The 19,564-nt window shown below is 40.7% G+C and overlaps 1 protein-coding gene across 1 annotated transcript in view; it reads left to right on the plus strand.

Annotated features, from left to right (window-relative positions):
- NECAB1 (N-terminal EF-hand calcium binding protein 1) overlaps positions 1-19,564 on the plus strand; it is a 48,604-nt gene that overhangs the window by 4,076 nt on the left and 24,964 nt on the right. Inside the window, 2 exon segments of the mRNA XM_072924814.1 lie at positions 2,231-2,255; positions 11,498-11,606. Of these exon segments, the coding sequence (XP_072780915.1) occupies positions 2,231-2,255; positions 11,498-11,606 (134 nt within the window).

Genomic DNA, 19,564 nt, shown 5'->3' on the forward strand with positions numbered 1-19,564 from the left:
AAACTCTGCTGGTTCCCAGACAACTCCACTCTACACAAATCAGTCATGAAGTGTCATGGTTTGACACTGGCACAATGCCAGTGCCCCCCCATGAAAATGCAATCTCTCAACTGAATGCTGTGAAATGTGATCGAGAGCAGAGCAAAGCAGGCCCAAGCTTAATAACAAGAAAAAAAACTTTATTAAACTACTACCACTATGCTACTATAAAAGGGGGGGGGGGGGGGAAGAAGAAAGAAAACACACAATTCAAAATGAAAACTTTCCAAAGCATTCTTCCTCCCACTACCCAACCCCAACAAACCACAGTGAGACACAATCTGGACCCCAATCAGGTTTCCACCCTCCAGATAATCAACACCCAGTCCATCTGCAGGGAGAGAGGAGTCTCTCTTGTGCCACAGACCCCCCAAGAAACACAGCTGCCACATCTTGTGCTTCCATGTCACCACATGGCACCGCCCGGAGAAAAAGTTTGCCAGTGGTGACCTTCTCCTTTCCATGCACGGTGCTCTCACCACTAATGCATGGATGGACAGACTGCTTTTAGGATTTTTTTTTCCTTTCAAGGATGCCCTGCCAAGAGGGGAAAAAACAACAGTTTAGTTTTTTATTTTTGGGACCAACAGTCCCCCCCCATTTTCCCCTGGGGTCGAGGATCCATGAACAGAGATCTTCTTCTCTTCTTCCTCTCTGAAGACAGGGGGCACCACCACAAACCTCCTTAACTTTTCTCTGTTCGCTTTACTTCTGTCTTTTCCCAGCTGAAGCATGGTCTCTTTGGCTCACTGGCATCCTCTTAAAATACAGTCTCTCTTGGAGGAGAAGATCAGTTCAATCTGTGGCTACTAAGAAAAAGTCCAGCCAAACAGCCACTCCATCATTTCTTCCCACCTAGAATTTCTCCTTCCAACATCCCAGGTCCCAGGCTGTCTCTCTTCTTCTCTTTTTCAAACCAAGGAGGAGAAAAATTTTACAAAGCTTCTATTTCTCAGGAAGGGTTAAAAGTCCCAACTCCCAGAGATGGCTCGCTGCCCAGGCTCCAGCTCCCACAGCCCGGCTGGGCACCTTGCGGCCCCCCGCTCTTCTCCTTCCCCGCGGTGAACTGCTGATAAAACCACCGAGTCTCTTTTTCTCTCTTGGGAGAGAGAGACTGTGGGGGGAACGGAGACATCCCAGATTTTCTCCACTCTTCCATCTGCAGGGGGCCAGCCCAGTTCCAGTCCCTCCACCCTTGGGCCTACCTCCAAAGGCCACATGGCTTCTCCCCTCCCCCACCCAGCTCGTGGCCGGGCAGGGGAGAGTCCTGAACTGACCGCTGACCAGAACCCAAGAGAGCGAGTTCCCCTGGGAATTCTGCTTTTAACCCCTCTGTGTTCTCAGAGGCGTGTCTACTTTCAATTGGTCAATGTCTAAATTGACCTCTCCCTTCCGGAAAAATTCTTTTTCCGTGTCAAACCACGACATGAAGTTGCTCTAACAGAGATTGGCACTTGGATCTATCTTGTCTGGTTTCACTTCTAGGAGCAGAGCAGTCATGGCATGTGCTGGAGAAGCTGTTTAAATGCTACTAACGTTTTAATAAACCAGAGAATGTTTCCATTGCTGTCAGCTCTCAAAAATATATGTGCCCATTTTGAAACACCTCATTGATATTCACAGCAGCAATAGAAACTACATTTGGAAGATTTGCTTTCTTGCCTTGCCTACACTCGTGGCAGCATTTCCTGGATGACTCCCCATTGCAGTGACTGAGTCTGATCCCTTTATGCCACCCAGCTCCTCTACTGTCTTACCCATTTGCTTCCTCCACCCACACAAACCATGAGTCTTTCTCCCCATCTCAGATGCTCAGCACATTCTCCCAGCCATCATTCTTGCTCTGCTTCTTTAGGCCACTTCTCTCAAACCTGAATCCGGTATCATGGCAGCCATATGGTATCAGGTTTTGTGCCTGAACATCATCCTTGTAATCCATAAACAAACTAGAAAATAAAGCTGGTTCTTGTTATGGTCTTGATTTTCAGTGCCCACAGCAAGGGAGGAGTTAAAAAAAACAGTACTCTGAGGGAAGGATGAAGACACACTAAGAACTTTAAAATTTTATGCAGCTTTGTGAAAATGTGATGTAGAGCCCAAACTATAAATATGTACTAAGAAGAACATTGTTTGTTATTAACCCATACAAAAGAAAAATTTGACTGTTCTTTTTGTCTCTCATTTTTTTTAGATATTAAGAAGAGCAGACAAGAATGGTAAGATTTCTTGCATGTCTTGCTCCCTTCCTTTGGAAAAAAGAATCCATCATTAATTCAGCATTTTAAGTAATGTTTTAAACATCCTAACAGAAAAAACAGATATCCCTCATGTCATTTTATGTTTCCTGCAGATTCAGCCATATATTATGTTGTGATCTGATCTTCCCTTCTTTAAGGACAGATCTTATGCTTTCAGAATTTGACATTTGTGTTTGATTTGCATTTTGGATGCATGCAGGTGTTTTCTAGTGACACTGACTCAAGAAGGTTTGAAATACTTGTTAGTAGCTCCATCTTATCTTTTTAAAAACACCATAGGCTACATCCAGAAATCAGCTTGTTTTTGTATTTGTTCAGTGTGTCAGTAGGAAGAATAAACTCTTGAATCTAGCTCACATATTTATAGTACAGAAGTCATAAGGTTTTTATTAACAAGAGAAGCATTGAACAGTGTCAAGCCCACAGATCAGACAGGTTTAACCATGGCAAGTAATTTACAGTCCAGCCAATCCTCAGAAAACAGACACTGGGTGCATTCAGTAAAGAGAAGGCAAATGGATACCATTGAGAAAATCAGTGATAACTTACAAGGAAGAACTCTTGGACAGCAAGTGGCTGCTGTACAGTTTGGTGGTATAACTGAGTATGTTAAATAATTATTTACTCTTGCTGAGACAAAAATCCCACCCTCACAGCCCACTTCTGTTTGTTATTCCTGCCCCAGCTCATGTAAAGCAACTGGCACTTCCCACAAGACCATGGCAGGCTCCTTCAGAGAGCTCAGGAGCCACAGAATCCATCACTGTGAGAGTTTTTTGGTAATGTTTTCTCTGTTATCTCCTTCAGTCAGCTTGACAGTTGTTTGCTTGGGCAGTGATGGTGCAAACTGAATTCCAAGGTTAGGGCTGGTGTGGGGAGGAGGAGGAGGAGGACTCCATGCACCTGCAGTGGTGCATCTCTAGCTTAGTTACCTGCCAACGCAGCAGAGCTCAGCTGGCATCCCCCTCAGACCTGCTGTTTGGAATAATGTGTGTGCATCTGCCCTGAAGATAGATGAGGGTCAGAGCACATGGTACAGAGCAGACCTCATCACCCCTCCTGAGTCTAAAATAGAGCTTTGTGTCCCTGCCCTGGACCTTGGGCTAGTGCTGTCCCATCCCTGGTGGATCTGCAGCATGTTGGTGGTTAGGAGCACTTCAGTCCTCATTTGGGTTTCCCCACAGCTCATTACTATACATCGCTATAGAAACAAGGGGAGCAGCTCCCAATATTGGGGACAAACCTGCTTGTTCCAGAACAATACAAAACCATATCAGCCCCAGAGACTTTGGTTACTGGTATTCCTACTTGTATACAGTTTCTTTACAACATATTATTGCTAGAAAAGTGGCTAAATTCAGTCACTTCAGTTCTTTTAAGTCCATGAACGTGAAATTATTTCAGCTTTTAGGCCTTAATTGTGTTTGCTCAACCATCAATTGCCCATGGGACTTCCACTTTGCTAATCTAGCAATTCACAGGCTTGTGCAACATTGATAAGGAGATTTATTTCAAGATTGTAAAGTTAAGTGCATTTTCAAGAAGGTTATTGAATATGTGACCACTCACTGAAAATATTTACACTGTTGTTACCATAAATTATTAGTTTTGGTTAATGACCACTCTACTTATACTTTCAGTGTCACCTTTCTGTGCTACAGGAAATCAACTATTGTCTTTCAGTAACAAATACTATATTACTGTCCATGACACAGCCCTGTTAAATTCTCCCATATACTTTTAATAGAGCCTTCTCTGCTGTATTCATTCACTTTGTGAGATTAATATACCTTCAGAGAAAATATCACCAAAAGCTTTAGTAGATTCTTGCTAGACAGCAAGGAAAAAAAAATCAAAAAAAGTGGATCGAGCTGATAAATAGGAGTATTGTATGAGCATTTTTTACTATGAATTTGTGGACTGTGGGAGTTCAGGTAAGCCTTCCATGGCAAGAAAAGACAAATATTCTTGCAAAGGCAGTATAAAATGAAAGATCAAAAGAGCTAAGACATTCCACTGAACTGCTGGTACTCAAAAATGCTACAATAATTTATGGCATCTGTGTTCAGTTAAGTCCTTTAGCAAACAGTAATGTGAATGAAGTCATACAGAGGGCTTCTTTCTTTGCCAGCCCAGGTACATATATCATTCTGTTACTGTCCTATTTGTGGAAATATCAGCTATGCAGAGATTCCATGAGAGGATCAGCTTCATAAATTCTATCTGTAGTTCTTATTTCATGGCTGTGCAGCTCTATTTTTTGTGGAGCCAATCCATACATCTCCCATAAATGAAAAGGTCATGATTTTTTTAAAGGGAGAACAAGGCACAGGGAAGAATTTTTAAAAACTGTATGGTTCATAATATTGACAGGAGCCACAGAAGACCCTGAGGGGAAAAAAGCAGTTTCATAAAGGTGAGATGCTGCACATTGACCTTTTTGAAAGGAGAAGTTTCAGGTCTGTATGACAAAATGAAATTTTGGCCAGGTTTACTTTATAGAACTTCCTATGTGCTCAAAGGAAAGCATGTGGATTTCACACAGAACTAATTTGGAAAAAAATTCCAGCTAAAAGGAAAAATCTTTCTTTGTTTAATTTCTTTTGCTATTTAAAACAAAATAAAATTCATTAAATACCTCCCAAAAAGTAAAATCTTGTCTCTAGTCTGCAAGGGAGGGAGCGAAGAAAAATGGGAAATTGGAACTGCCAAATGCAATCTTTTCTAATTAAAAAAAAAAAAATTTGCTTCCCTCATCTTGCAGGAAACAGTGGTTTCCTCACACACGTGTGAATGCAGCACCTGCATGTTCTTGTCTGCATGAGGTGTCTCTCTAATCCTCTGATATGCCAGGAGGTACATAGGTCACCCCATTAGCCTTGCCGTGATCTACAGACAAGTGAAATGATATCAGTTGTAGGTGAATGTCACCCAGGGGCCTCTTCTGATCATGCAGCTGTGACATGTGCCCAATTAGAATTGCCTCCTGCCAGAATTCCCCCCTCTTCGCACAGGAATGGAATTTCAAATACAGACTACATTGCAGAAGTCCAATCACAAATAGTGTGACTGTCAAAATAGATGGAAAAAAATATAATAATTTACTGAGAATGCAACCCTGATCTTGCAAAAGTAACAAGGGGAAGGTGCCTCACCACTAATGGTTGAACACAGACCAAAGGCAAGGAGCACCACAAAATAACCAGAGAAAAGTGCCCTGCCTTTGCTGGCATCGTGGTGGTCATTTCTCTTCCCATCCCTCTGGGGAAGACGACCACTGCCTTTGCCTTTTACCATCTCCAGCTCTGGATCTCATCTCCTGCTCTGGGAACATGGCATGCTCTGGTGTTTGAGACTCCCCTTGGCACTTTTCAGTGTCCATCCAGTCAAACCTGGAGCGAGTGACTGCTAGCCCTGTCCCCCAGGAAGAGTAGTTCTCAACTGTCTCTCTCCTCCACAAAATTCAAATTGGTATTTGATTATGGCCCTGTTCCAAACTTAACAGCTCCTGTCCCCAAGCTCTTGGATGCCTCTAAGCCCTAAGGAGGGCAACCCTAATATGACAGGTTTGGAAAAGATGGTTTGTACATAGATGTTTTCATTGATTTGTAAAGACAAGTCAACAGTTAAGAAAAAACACTGAGTAAAACTATACCTCAAACATTCTTAAAGCTCCTAAGGGGAAGATATTTTAAAACAACATTGGTAATATCTGCTATAGAAGCAGATATTTTTGTAAAAACCCCAAAAGCCTGAACCATAAGGAACACTGTAAACAGTATGCTTCAGGAAGTCAGGAATGACTACAAACAAATGAGGGAAAATTTTAAAAACTGACTAAACAAAAGAAGACTAAAGCTCCATAGACTGACAAACCTGAATATCAAACAATCAGCAGACTTGCAACAGAATCTTATTAATGTCAGAATCACTGCATTTATGTCTGGTTTATATTTTTTTCTCTGACATTTCAAAGAAGCACTCACTGAAAGCTTTTTTTTCCCCCTAAAAATATATCTCTTTTTTAATGTATTTGAACTAGGATCTATAAAATGAAAAACAGTCAGATGAGACTAATCTTTGAATTCTGTCATATTTAGTACCCCTGATGCTCATGATACAGAGGCTTTTAAATGTAGAATTCTGAAACTGTATAAAATACTGTGATTATGTATGCAGCATATTGATTACAGTAATCTAGAGATTTCAGCCCAGCTCTAAACCATGCTAACACTGGCCTAATAAAAATTCATAAATAAAGGATTCCTTAAAATAAGGCAAGGGCAGCAGTAGCACCCTGTCCATTTCACAGGCGTCAGTGACCAAAGGGATTGATTCACAGACCATAGGTTTTTGAGTGGCCAATAAAATTTCCAGAAAATAACTCAAATGGCTCTGAAGTGCACCTGTATGATCATCAGGAAGAAATCTTGCAATGCCTACTGCAGAGTCAGTTTTGCAGAGATCAGAATAGGTGTTTTCCTATTCATTATTTATTGACAGTGCTATTTCAGAATAAACACTGACTTTCCAGCTGAGTCTTCTACCACCTGCGTCTACTCATGTGTCTGTAGGTGAGCTCTAGCAGGTTAAAAGCTGCCTCATTGCAGCAGTTCTCAGACTGAGACTTCTTAGTAGCTCTAGCTTGTTTACCAGAGTGCTAATTTATAGTGTGCCTGAGGATTTAGGGAATATGCCTCTGAGAGGCAGAGAAAGCACCTTGGGAAAGGGATCTCCGGAATCTAGGAATTTCCTAAAGTGAACTGTCAGAATTGGCCTGCAGGCTCTCAGGATTGGCACTTAGTGGGTTAAACTTTTTTCCAAGAAAAAGTTGGAGTTATACCAAAGCAAGGAATGCCAAGTCCTTGATTTCAACATTTTTTTTTTTATCTAGGCCACTATCTCCTAACCTGTGGCTATAACATCCTGTCATTTTGTGAGGTCTTCAGCTCAGTGGCAGCTGCATCAGTGCACGGGCTCTCCCCTCCATATGGACTGGCCAGCGAGGTCACAGCAGGACAGGGTGACCCAGCTCTTGTATGACCTCCCTGGAGAAAAGCAGCAATGTACAGGAATCTCTTGGGAAAGCTCAATGCACCATGATAACCCGAAGAGCCAGGTCTGAGTGGCCCAAAGTGGCCATCTTTTAGCTCCAGATTTACTGAATGACTTTGCAGAGCACATTTTCTAAACAGAAGCCAGAGGACAGAAATTCTCTGAACTGTAGCATCCCTGATTTAAGGTCTCGAGTTACTCAGTGAATGGATTAATAAGGCAAAACCCTTGCAGTACATCCCATGAACTCTCACCACATTGCTGTTTGCTTCCTGACCATCTGAATCCACTGCAGATCTCAGCCTTCATCCTGTTCCAGAGCCCAGGCTCAGCTTGGTGTGGGATTCCTCATCCCAGCTCCCTGGGTCCTTCAAGTGTTGCATGGCTGGACTCTGTGCTACGGATCCCTAAAAACAATTCTATAGAAATAACCTAAACCCTTGACCTGGTAGCCTTGGAATCACTTGGTTACTTGTGTGAAGCTTTTCCAGCATAACAGATAGAATAATGGCTCAAAATCCTTATTTCTGATTTTATCAACATACAATACAGATCAGAGTCAATAAAAGCTTAGTGCATTTGCCCAGACTCTTTAAATCTTTGTCTATGTCTGTGCTTCTTCTGATGCAGGCCCCTTATGACTGGGACCTAGTGGATATCATTAGCATGCTCGCCTTGGCACACTGAAATTTATTATTTTGGCAGATCTTTCTTAGTCTGATTCCAGCCTATGTGCCATATGTCAGTAAACCACGTGGGTTTCATCTTTTTGCATCTGGTTCAGTCCATCTATGTTTATTGTGATGTGCCCCCCCGCCCACCACTACCTTGTTTTCTCTGTGCACAGGGCAATGTCTTATAGAACTCAAGTAATCTGATCCAAACCTTTTACAGCAAGTGTGGACTGTCAGTTCCTTCCACAGGACGAGTCCCACAGCAGTCCCCAGGAGCAGGTGAGCTGGGAGGAGGACCCACATTCATGCTGCCTTCCCAGTGTGTTTGCTTCAGCCATGCAGGCAGCTGTGGCTCACATGAAACACTTGAAGGCTTTAAGTTCTAAAAAGGCAGATGGATTCAAAAATCCATAAAGGGCTGTCACAACACCCACATGAGAAACTGAGCTCCCATTGAGAATTGTGAGGGCCTGAATGGGTCTGTGTTTTGGCCCTTGGCTTTCCCATGGCAGAAGTGACTTTGAGCACTGTCATTTCCGAGTCCCTGTTGTACCTTCCTGGTGAATAAATACTTTTTGCCACTGTGAGTTTTTCCATTTATTAATATCACTTGTCATTTTCTCTTCTTCCTTTGCTAATTGTTGGCCTACAGGGGCAGAGATCTGTTCTTATAGATCTGTTCTTATAGATCTGTTTTTATAGAGCTGTGCTTATAAACAGCCTCGCTGCCCTGGTAGTATGCATGCTGCCAGCCTGCAGGCAGGTTTGGCACTATCTGATTGGGCTAAGACAGCTCTGAGGGCTCAGTTATCCAAATCACATTTTCCTATGGTGAACCCCAGGATGAGCTTTTCAGTGGTTTTCCCCTCTGATTGCCAATGTGGCTCTTCCAAGTGCCATAAGCCCTAGGGCTGCTGTTCAGCTGTATGAGCTCCATCTGATGTGGCTCCTGCTATGAAAAGACTGTTTTTTAAACTGCTTAGAAAGGCTCACAATCTTAACAGGATGCCCAAAATAGTGGAAGTGGTTTAGTTGTCCTCTAGCATTTGCTGGCATCTCTGTGAGACATCCCTCTTCTCTACATCACTATAACTTCCTTCACGAGCTGTGGCCTCACCATTTGCCATTATTTTGTGCACACAGGCTCCAAATACATCTGTGCCCTTGTCCATTATTCACTCAATACCTTTTGACTGAAATCACCTTTCAACTCAGAGACTGTATGTAACTTTCCTCTGTCAGATATGCTGCTCTCTACTGAAGGCATCAGCTATGCAAAGAATATCCTGTAGAGTATATTAGCATTTCTGCAGCAGATTGGCTGGGGGATATCCCTTGGGTATATTTTACCCAGAAAACCATCTATTTAATAGACAGGTGAATTTTACTAAAATAAATGTGAGAATGCAATTGTAACCTGGAGGAAGGCCTGTAACCTGGAGTAAACCACTGTGTGAATCTATTTATAAATTTGCAAGTGCAACATGGGGGATTAATTTTATTGTTTATATTTTCATTTTATTTACTTGTCTGCCAGTTGGGAGACAAAGGAGAACAGGTGACTGTGGCTGTTAATGAAGAAGCCCTTCTTTTGAAAGATGTCAGAGAAGACAGACAAATGCAAGCAAGTCTTGCAAAACAGCTTCTTAAATAACATTGTTAAGGCAAATACAGCTGAAGGTTGATTTCCCTGATGGATTCATAGCTTCAGAGAAGTTTATTTCATTACTCATCCTTCCCCTGTCACTTTGCCAGTGGCAAGGATTGAAGACTCTCTAATAGAGGTTTCTGCTCAGCACTTAAACCAGATAGTGTTTATCTGGGCGCTCCAAGGGCAGTGAGGTGTGCCCAGGGCAGTGGTGCTGAGGACAAATGACACAGCTTTAAAATAAAATAAAAGCTATTCTTGACACCTGTGGGGAGGGGAAAAACCAACTGTCTAGGCAAATGCATCTTCAGTTTAACAGCACAGGGAACACTTGTTCAGCATTGGATCTGAGCTGTATCTGGGCACTGAGGAAGCACAAGGATGGCCATTGGCAGTGAAGCCCTCCTCAGCTGCTCTGGCAAATCAGTTACACTCATACAAAATCAGAGAAATGCCCTGGATAATCAGAGCTTTTTTTTTAGGAAAAGCAACTGTATGAAGTCTGTAAGTACCAAACAGGTTCAGAAGTCCTTGTGTTTTGCCAGAAACAATCTCAGTGATTTGTCACTCAATGTCAATAACATTCAGAATGTTATTAAGAATAAACAGCAAGGAACTAAAAAGCAATGTCTGCTCTTGGATGACAAAAAAAATAAAGAAAATAGTTGAAGTACCCAGTCTGTTGATGGATCAGTGATTTTCTGGATTGAGATAAATCCAATGATCCTGAAGGACTGAATCAGACTTGTTTAGTATTTTGTGTCATACCCTAGGCTGTTCTATGGGTAAACTCATATGTTTATCTCAGGAAAGTTGCCAGAAGTCACTGAGTATTCTCACTCAGAAGTATTCTTGAGTATGTGTATAACTTGCATGCAAATCAGCCTTCCCAGCAAAGTATAAAGCTGCAGAGGTTGTTTAATTATGCAAGTGATTGTATCTGTAAGAGCATATCTGTGAGAACACTCAGCTCAACACACTCAATATTTGATATTCCTTCTCTGTAACCAGAGCCAAATGGCAAATGTATTTAGATTCTCAGCTAGGTAATCATTGCAGCTTTGTGCCATCTTTGTTTCTGGCTCTTGAAGATCTTGACATTCTATTTTGATTGTAATGATGATCCAGCTACAACCTTTCTTTTCATATTAAACATTTCAAAATGGTTTTGTTGAAGTAGACATTTAATTTGTACAATTTTGAAACCCTTCAAGATATCTGAAGCCATATATTCCTGTCAAATTATTAAATAATAGCAAGTAAAAGAAGAATTAAACTTCTCAGCTCTACTCTTCAAATCTGCCTGCTGTAGTACAGCATGTAGTCACAGGAATTAGATACTGCCTTTATAATAGATTCTTCACCACTATAAAATTAAGTCACAATACACTTTAGATTAGTCTGATGCTTAGAACATCTTAGTCTTATCCTCTAAGTTTATTTTAGTGCCTAATGAGGGATTCAATGTATGACTGAGGGAAAGAAAGAAACATGTGAACTTTCATTTAGTGTTAACTATAAAAGACTTGTGAAGTTTTAGGCTATAAAAATATTCTTTATGCTTCATGCAAAAGCTCAAACAATTTAGATAAATTATTACTTAAATAAAATTTAATCTTTCAAATTTCTTCTAAGTGACAGGAAAAGGTGAATCTTTATTTGATTTTTGTTTGCTGATTATCACCCTTGCATTTAAAATGTAAAGTTTCTACATTTAAGCTGAAGACCTAGAGGCTTTTAATAATTTTCTCTTCTACTGCATGGAGTAAACAAGAAATAACATGAATGAAATTAGGTCAATTTCCATTTCTTCATTGTTTCAGATGAAGGGAAACTGTCCTTTGATGAATTCAAAGCTTACTTTGCTGACGGAGTTCTGAGTGGAGAAGAACTGCATTAACTTTTTCGCACCATCGATACACACAATACTGAGTAAGTGCCCCCTTCTTACAATTCCAGTGCCACTTTCTGTACCTGCAAATGGAAAACAGACCTCACGCTGATTTTAGGAAACAAGCTTACATAGAAAGCTGCTTGAAGGAAGCTGGTCTGTGGCATATGGCTATAAACTGTATAAGTGAAGTGTTTTGAAACTTGTTGAAATAGTTGCATATTTCAATAAATGTGATTTGGGTACTGAGAGCACAGGGTGGAAGTTGGATGCTTTCTGCATTCTCCCACCATGGAAAGAAAAGGAGCTGGGGCCTCCTTCAGGTTTAAACATGAATTCCTCAATTCTCAATTCCATTGAATCATATTGAGATGAATACTTGGAGCAGATGTTGAGAAGGGAATAAAATAAATGAAGAAATTATATATAGTAAAGAGTTAAAAAAGCCATCTTGTCTGGTGGCATGGTGCCTGTCCTGGTGCAGTCCCTTGGGATATTCCCATTATGGTTGGGTTTAACAAGGCCACAGGGAAATAAGCTGACAGGGGCTTCATGAAGTTCACCAAGGAGAAGTGCAAAGTCCTGCTTCTGGGGAGAAACAAGCCCCAGCTTTCGTGGGAAATGGAATCAAATTAAATGTAGTAGAATTCACAGGATTTTAGAATTTGTGCCAAAATAATGTCCTGAAGTAAGCAGAAGAAATTATACTTGATCTGTTGGACTTGTGGTGAATAAAAAATGCTACAGGATTTATAAGGTGATTAAGGGATGGGGTGATGGAGACAGGGATGGGGAGTCACAACCCTGGAGGTATTTGGGGGATTTGGCAGTGCTGGGTTAACAGTTGGACTCAGTGGTTTTAGGGGTCGGTTCTAACCCAAACAATTCTATGATTCTGTGGTTCTATGCACCAATATATGCTGGGGCCCACTCAGCTGGAAAGCAGCTTGGCAGAAAAGGATATTGGGTAAACACCATGTTGAACAGGAGCTAAGAATGTGCCCCTATGGCCAAGAAGGTCAATGAATGACCCAGAGTCAAAGCCTCATTTCAGAGCCAGACTCATTCACACAGCTTTGGACTTCCTCATATGTACCACATACCTGTGTAAGTGATTTTATTTTACCATCGTTCCATTTATCTGCAAGCATCTGGATAAAGGCAGAAATTCTTGATACTAAGCAAGATTTCTAAGAAAAAATACACGTTCTACATCTATTTCTCCTTGCTTTTTATTTGTAAAGATTTTTTAATTCATTAAATACCATTATTATTTTTATTTTTATTACACCAGTTTCTCTTTAACAGAAAATACATAAATATGAAAAATATGTAGAAAAGTGAGGATAACATTATTTCCTCCTGGTAGATAGGCACACCTGAAGAATTGGTGCAATTGTTGAATGCTGCTGCTATTAACTTGTAATATTAAATTGTCATAGCAGCCATCTGAGAGAGAGATCATTCTCACTGTCCAGAAAAAGTCTTACAAAAATCTGGGCACAAAAGTCACAGAATACATGCTGTAAAGAGTTTCAGTATTTCAGGGAATGGAGCAAGTGGAAGATTAAGACAAGCTACTAAATTACCTTTTTGAACCAGAAGAAAGGGTGCTCTGTATTGATGGATTAGCATTTGTTACAGGAGGAGGAGGAGAACCTAGATATGGGTAAGAAAACATACTTGAAATTTGGATTTAAAACAGCAACTAGAAGCTTTTTGAGTGTATTTCATGGCATCTGTAACTGATAAAAGGCTTTTGGGTGACATTGCACACTTTGAAAAGTACTATACCAGGTTTGATACAGAACAGAGGCAAATACATTTTAAGAGCTTTCCCCTACCCTTTTGTAAGCTTTTGAGAAACCAGTCAGCAAGGTGTCACAGGCCAAATATCAGATGGGTGTAGCAAAGAGAGACAACTTGGCCAGTATAATATAATTTCCTTGTTAACATATCTTTCAAAGAAAAAAAATCACATGGAGCAGATATAGTGAGGCAAAGTCTTTACTCACTGGAATTTCCTGAAAAGGGCAAGTTATGGTACAATGTCTCAAATTAACAAGCTAGCTAAGAAAAGTAGCAAAATGTTCACTGAACCTTGGGAAGTGTTTTAATGTAAGTATTAAAAGAATAATGTACATATCAAACAATCCCCAAACCATTTATTTTAAGATAGACGTTTCCACTTCCAAATTATCTAAGGGAATGACATGGAAATGATGCGACTTAGAACTTTTTTATGTCTGGTTTTAGAAGGAGAGGGCAAAGAATTCTGCTCATTTTTGTAGCTAGTGGGAGGAGATTTGCACAGATTATTTTGTCTCTCTTATCCATTTAAAATGGAGACACTGTCAAACTCTGGGCAAATCTTTTATCTTCTCTCTGGTTCATTTCACTCTTTGCAAATTGCAGACTGTAGCTCCCTGTCCCAGAAATACTTTTTAAGTGTTGTGATTATGCAATGATTTACACTACATGTAAATGCCTAGGACAGAATTCTAGGGAAGCATGTCATGATCCCTTAGTTAATTTCTTGGAGTCTCTCAAGACTTCATAACCATCTTGTCACAAGAATAGACTTTGGGTTGTTTCCACCTGCATTAAATCCTCTAGCTTTGCCATCATTCAAAACTTCACTGTCTGTGTGCACAAGTCTTTGTACTTTAAAGCCCGAAGATGAAAAAGGAGATGTGGCCTTGGGGTGATAGCCATGGACCACAAACTCAGGCAATTTGAATTCCCTTCTCAGCTATGCTGCAGCAATTTTCCAATAAAAGATTCAAAGCATGAAAGACTTACACTGGCTTAACACTTCTAAGGGAACTAAATAAAGCAGGTGTTAAACCCCACTATTATACAGGCCCTGATGTTGGTCTGGTTGAAGTGAGATTTAGATTATTAACTTTTAAAAAGACCAATCCAAGCTAATGCAACATGCTTGTCACAAAGCAGATAGGCTGTGGAAGACTGCTGAAATGAGTAATTACCATTTCCAATGCGATAGCAGGGAAAATAACAGGGGGTTTAACTTCCCTATAATTCAGGTTGTGTCTGCCTGACTGACTAGGATCTCTGCACCTTGGTATTTGAAGCAGTCAGGTGTTCTCTTTTTACAGAGTAAAAGAAGAGTCAATTAGTGCCAAATCAGCAGGAAAACCACAGATGAGTAAGAAGTAGTTACTGCTGCATCAAGTTTCCAAGACATAGGTTGAATAGGAGTTTATTATAACAGGATGAATTTAAATGTACATTTTTTTCTAGACCCTAAAGTATAGGTTATTCATTCAAGGCAGATCATTGGTTTTACTGAAAATTTGCATTAGCTGAGGTTATTTCCTCAGTACATAATGTGGACATATATTTTGCAGTTTATAGAGGTACTTCCATGAATACTATTTTTCTTTCTATTTAAAAGTCTCTACCTTATCTTTTTCTGACATTTGAAATATTAAGTAAATACCATTAAAGACACAGTATAAAAATTGATTGCCTAAATTTTTTAGCTTCATTTTTCTTTTGGATACAGCCAGAAACAAATGCATAAGACAACCAAATTAGGTGAAGTAACGTATGCATGCAAAAAGGAATTTATTTTTCCATCTTTTAGTATTGCTATGATATTTTACCTTTCTTGAAGGTAATTAGTGATTAGTGATTTACCTTTCTTGGAGGTGATTAGGCCATATAGTGAGCATTCCTGGCATGTAATTAGTACAAGGTGACTGCTTTAGGGGAGTAGCAGTTAACCATGTAAGTGCAGTTTCCAGTATTGTCATTACTTCAGAGTGAAGCTGAAAGCAAATTAGGCATTTGACTGCCACTGAGAGTCACTTCTTTTTGTGCTTCCCAGGATCTCATGAAACCTTTGGGCAATCAAATACCATTAAATGGTATAAAGAAACAGCTGTGGAGTGTCCATACTCAGATGCCCTCACACTGCCAGTGGAGGAAAGGCTTTGCATTGATGCAGAAGTGATCAGGTCTAGGCTGTTCCAGCCACATCTCCAGGACGCTTGTTTCCTAGCATGCATTTTAGTCTGCTGCAAAGTAGTGTCTTGTATTTAAAGACCCGTAAAAAAACCCCAACTGAACAAATACAGGCAGGAAATCAAGAGCAGTGACTTAAGCTTCAGCCTGGAGTATGTACAGTGATTCTCCTCCCCTTTTTTATAATTGTTTTGCAGGTAGCCCCAGTATAAACACACTCTAAGCATCTGGGCAACATCTTAGGCTCTTTTTAAGTTATCAGGAGGTCAAGGTAGATCCCCACAGTTTCTTGAGTAGGAGCCAAGCCCCCAGAGTAAGAGTTAGACCAACATGAGTTCATGTCTGTGAGCAGGGAAGGGGCAAGGAGAAGAGCTTATCTCTCTGTCCCAATTTGACATATATTTGACATGACATCCATGTTACACATCTGTAATGTCCATTTGGACCTGGTCAATGCTTGTCCTAACACTTCAAAAAATCTCAATGCACTCTATTTGAAATCTGAATTATCCTTTGTGGAGTTTTGTGAGGGTGAAGGAAACCCAGTGTGGTTCCTCGCCCCTCTCTCTTCCCCCAGTCTGAGCTCCAAGTTCCACAGTGCTCGGTGGGGCTCTGCAGGACTGATGGGGGCAATGGGAAGGGTGTTGGAGCAAATGGGAGTGCTGCAAAGTCACCAGAAGACTCTTTGGGCTGACAAGGAGGGTCATGGAGAACACAGCTTGCAGGTTGTAGTAATTTTGGAGTTGAAGTAATTTCGGACCTGAAGACCCACATACTCTGCTGGTTATTACTGAATGTAAAACATCCTTCATGTAAAACAGTGGTGAAGCACAGTTGAGGAAGCTCTGCAGAAATACAGCTGTTATGTTTATGTGTTGTATGAATAACTGTACTGAAATTATAGAAAGGTATCAGAAGCACAGGTCTTTTCATACATGGAGAGAAAAACATACAGGAAAAGTTGTAAATTAGTGGTTTAAGGGGTGAAGGCTGTTACAACTAATTTCTTTGGTAAATCTTCTCCTACTTAATTTTAATGTCAACTCTGAGAAGCTTGTGTTTCAGCAGAGCAAGAATCCTTGACATGGTTAATGGTTTAGAGAATAAGCCTTCGCAAAAGTCACTGCAAATGTACTCTCCCTTTTACCCTAATCCTTTACCCTCCCACCACTCATGAATTCCATGGAAATTGTTTTAGTATAATGGCTTTCTCCAGGAAAAGGTGTCAGAAGATAATGAGAATATTTGGCAAAGTTACAAACTAAGAGATACATAGAAGGTCTCAAAGGAATTTAGTCTGCAGCACTGCCAGAGAGATAGTGCAATAAATGCTTCACTGATTACTGACTCACAGGAGTCTGTGGGGAATCAGAGTTATTTTTCTCCCTTTATGCACTGGTAAAATGAATTCCTTGGTCAGGACCCTGGTTACAAGGATGCTGAAACTATTGAGGGCCTGGGGCACAGGCAGCCTCCCAAAGGTAGGGAGGCCCCATTAAACCTTTGTGTGTGGCCTAAGCTAAACTGTGCACAAGCCACAGATGAGTTTGGTGAGGATCTGAGCGCCTTGGCCACCTGCAGCACTGAGCTTATGCTGGGAATTTGGGGAGTGTGTCATGCTGCATGCACAGCAGATAGAGGGATGGGACATGGCACTATGGAGACATCTACACTTGGATGTCTGTGTGTCAGCAGGATGTCTAAGTCTCCCTCATGCTCAGGGAAGTCACTGGCACCTAAGTTACTGTGGGCTTCACATGGGCTTCAGTTCGGTTGCCCAGGCATTATGCATTTAAGATGTTCACACTTGAAAATCAGCCCAAGGTGGAAAGTGTAACACAGCAGAAGTAGCTGGGACATAGGTGATAGGAGAAATGCTAGAGCGTTTGAAGCAACACTAGAGGCTGTGTTATATCAAATTACTTCTGAGTCTGCTTCTAAATGGTCTGTTAAACCCTCTCACTCCACAGAATTCACTGGGACTCCTGTGCCTGGCAGGGCAGGTTGGACAGCCAGCGCACATACGGACATCTACAGTTGGGACTCATCCCCAGAGTGAATAAACCTTCCTCCCACCTGCCCAGGTCTCCATTAGCAGAGCACTCGTTCCTCCCTTGGGTCAAAAGAGAAGTGCTGAGATCATCTGCCCTAGCAGCAAACTCCAAAAGCTGACAATTGGAAGTAGAGAGTAAGAGGCTGGTTTGCAATCCTTGCAGCCGTGGGAACCCATGAGCCTGGAGCCCACTACTGTGCACTGAAACTAAAATGAAAGACATGTTTATATGGACCAGAATGCTTCCTTCCAGGTTCTGCTTGTAAACTTAATAATGATAAGTCCTCAGCAGTTTAATTGTACTAACTATCTCTGCCTTGGATGGTTTCTTTGTGTTTTAGTTGGAAGGCCTGTTTCAGTCCCATGCTATTACTGATCTTTCACAGTTCAATACAAGAAAAGAATAATTAATTAATAAGTAAAACAAAGAAAATAAAAAATGTATTAAGAAGAATATGACATAACAGACTGGGTCTTTAATTAGGTAAACTTCAGGTGAGTAATTTTTTTTAAAAGGAATTTTTGAATGCAAATTTGCAAGAGGAAAATAATATATTGAGGTTTGACTATTTTTAAAAAACTGGTTCTTTTAGATTAAATTATAATTTCAGGCACATGGTGCAGCATTGGCATCAGGAAGATGTGTTTGCTAATATTTAAGACATGTAATTGCAGCTACTGGCTTTAACACAGGTTTCTCATCACCATAGCTACAGAAATCAGTTTGGAAGTGAAGTACATAGACAAAGGCAAGATACTGGTCAGAGTGAGCTGATTATAGATTTTAGTGTTTCACAAGTGATCAAACAAGTTCACCAAGAATGATTTACTAACAGATCCTCTGGTCGGACAGACAAGCTGCAAATAGAATTTTTCATATGAGTGGGATTTTTAATGGGAAATTTAGCTTTATGCAGAAACAACTGGCAATCCCTCTCAGTGAAAAAATCAAACAGTAATGACTATTTTTTGTTGCCTTTAACTAAATGAAGCTGACTTAAAGTGTTTCATTTCAGTTCTGCAGTAGATAACATTGGTTTTCCTGCAGTAAGCTGGTTGCTTAATGGTAGGTGTAGTCTGGAGGCCTGGTCCCTTCCTTAGTCTGGGTTTCCCAGAGAACCACAAGATTTTTAATACTGCTCAAAAATCACCTAGAGAGGTTTTACAATGACATCAGATAGCTCTAAGGATTCTTATGTGAGTCCTATCAAGCCCCATAGATTTGTAGGGATCCAGCTGAAGCAGCAGATCTCATACAATTTCAGGATCTACTGGGATCAAGCATTCTCACAGCCATGGTCCTCCAGGTCAGAGCACTGAGCCCCCCTTGGTCCATCATCTGTGTTGAAGGCAGAGGTAAAGAATGCATCAAACGCCTCTGCCTTGCCCATGTCCCTGTTTGTGAGGTGCCCATCCTCATCCTGTAACAGGCTGATGTTATTTCTATGCTGCCTTTTGCCATTAATATATTTAAAATAACTTTTTATTTTCTCACACATTTCTGGCCAGCTTCAACTCCAGTTGGTCTTTGGCTGTATGAATTTTCTCCCTGCACTGTCAAGCTGCATCTCTGTATTCTTCCCATGTCACCTTACCTTGCTTACACTGGGCACACCCCTTCCTTTTCCAAAAGAAGATGCCTTGTTCAGCAAAGCTGACCTCCTGCCTTGTTTGCTTGATTTCTGACATTTTGGAATTGCCTGCTTCTGTGCATTTTCAAGGAGTGTAAGAAACCAATGTAAACATTTTATTTTGTCTAAGAATAAATAATTTAATGGGGGGGGGGTGGGTTTATTTGGTTTTGGGTTTTTTTTGTTGTTGTTGTTTGGTTTTGGTTTTGTTTTTTTAAATAATTTTGTGACAAAACCAGAAATTGAAACATTATCCCCTCAGGTGAAAACTGAAATTTGTTCTCTGTGGCAAAAGAGCCACTGTGATGCTGCATCTCATTTCCTC

This window comes from Taeniopygia guttata, chromosome 2 (genome assembly GCF_048771995.1).
Source record: "Taeniopygia guttata chromosome 2, bTaeGut7.mat, whole genome shotgun sequence".
In the NCBI taxonomy this organism is placed as follows: Eukaryota; Metazoa; Chordata; class Aves; order Passeriformes; family Estrildidae; genus Taeniopygia; species Taeniopygia guttata.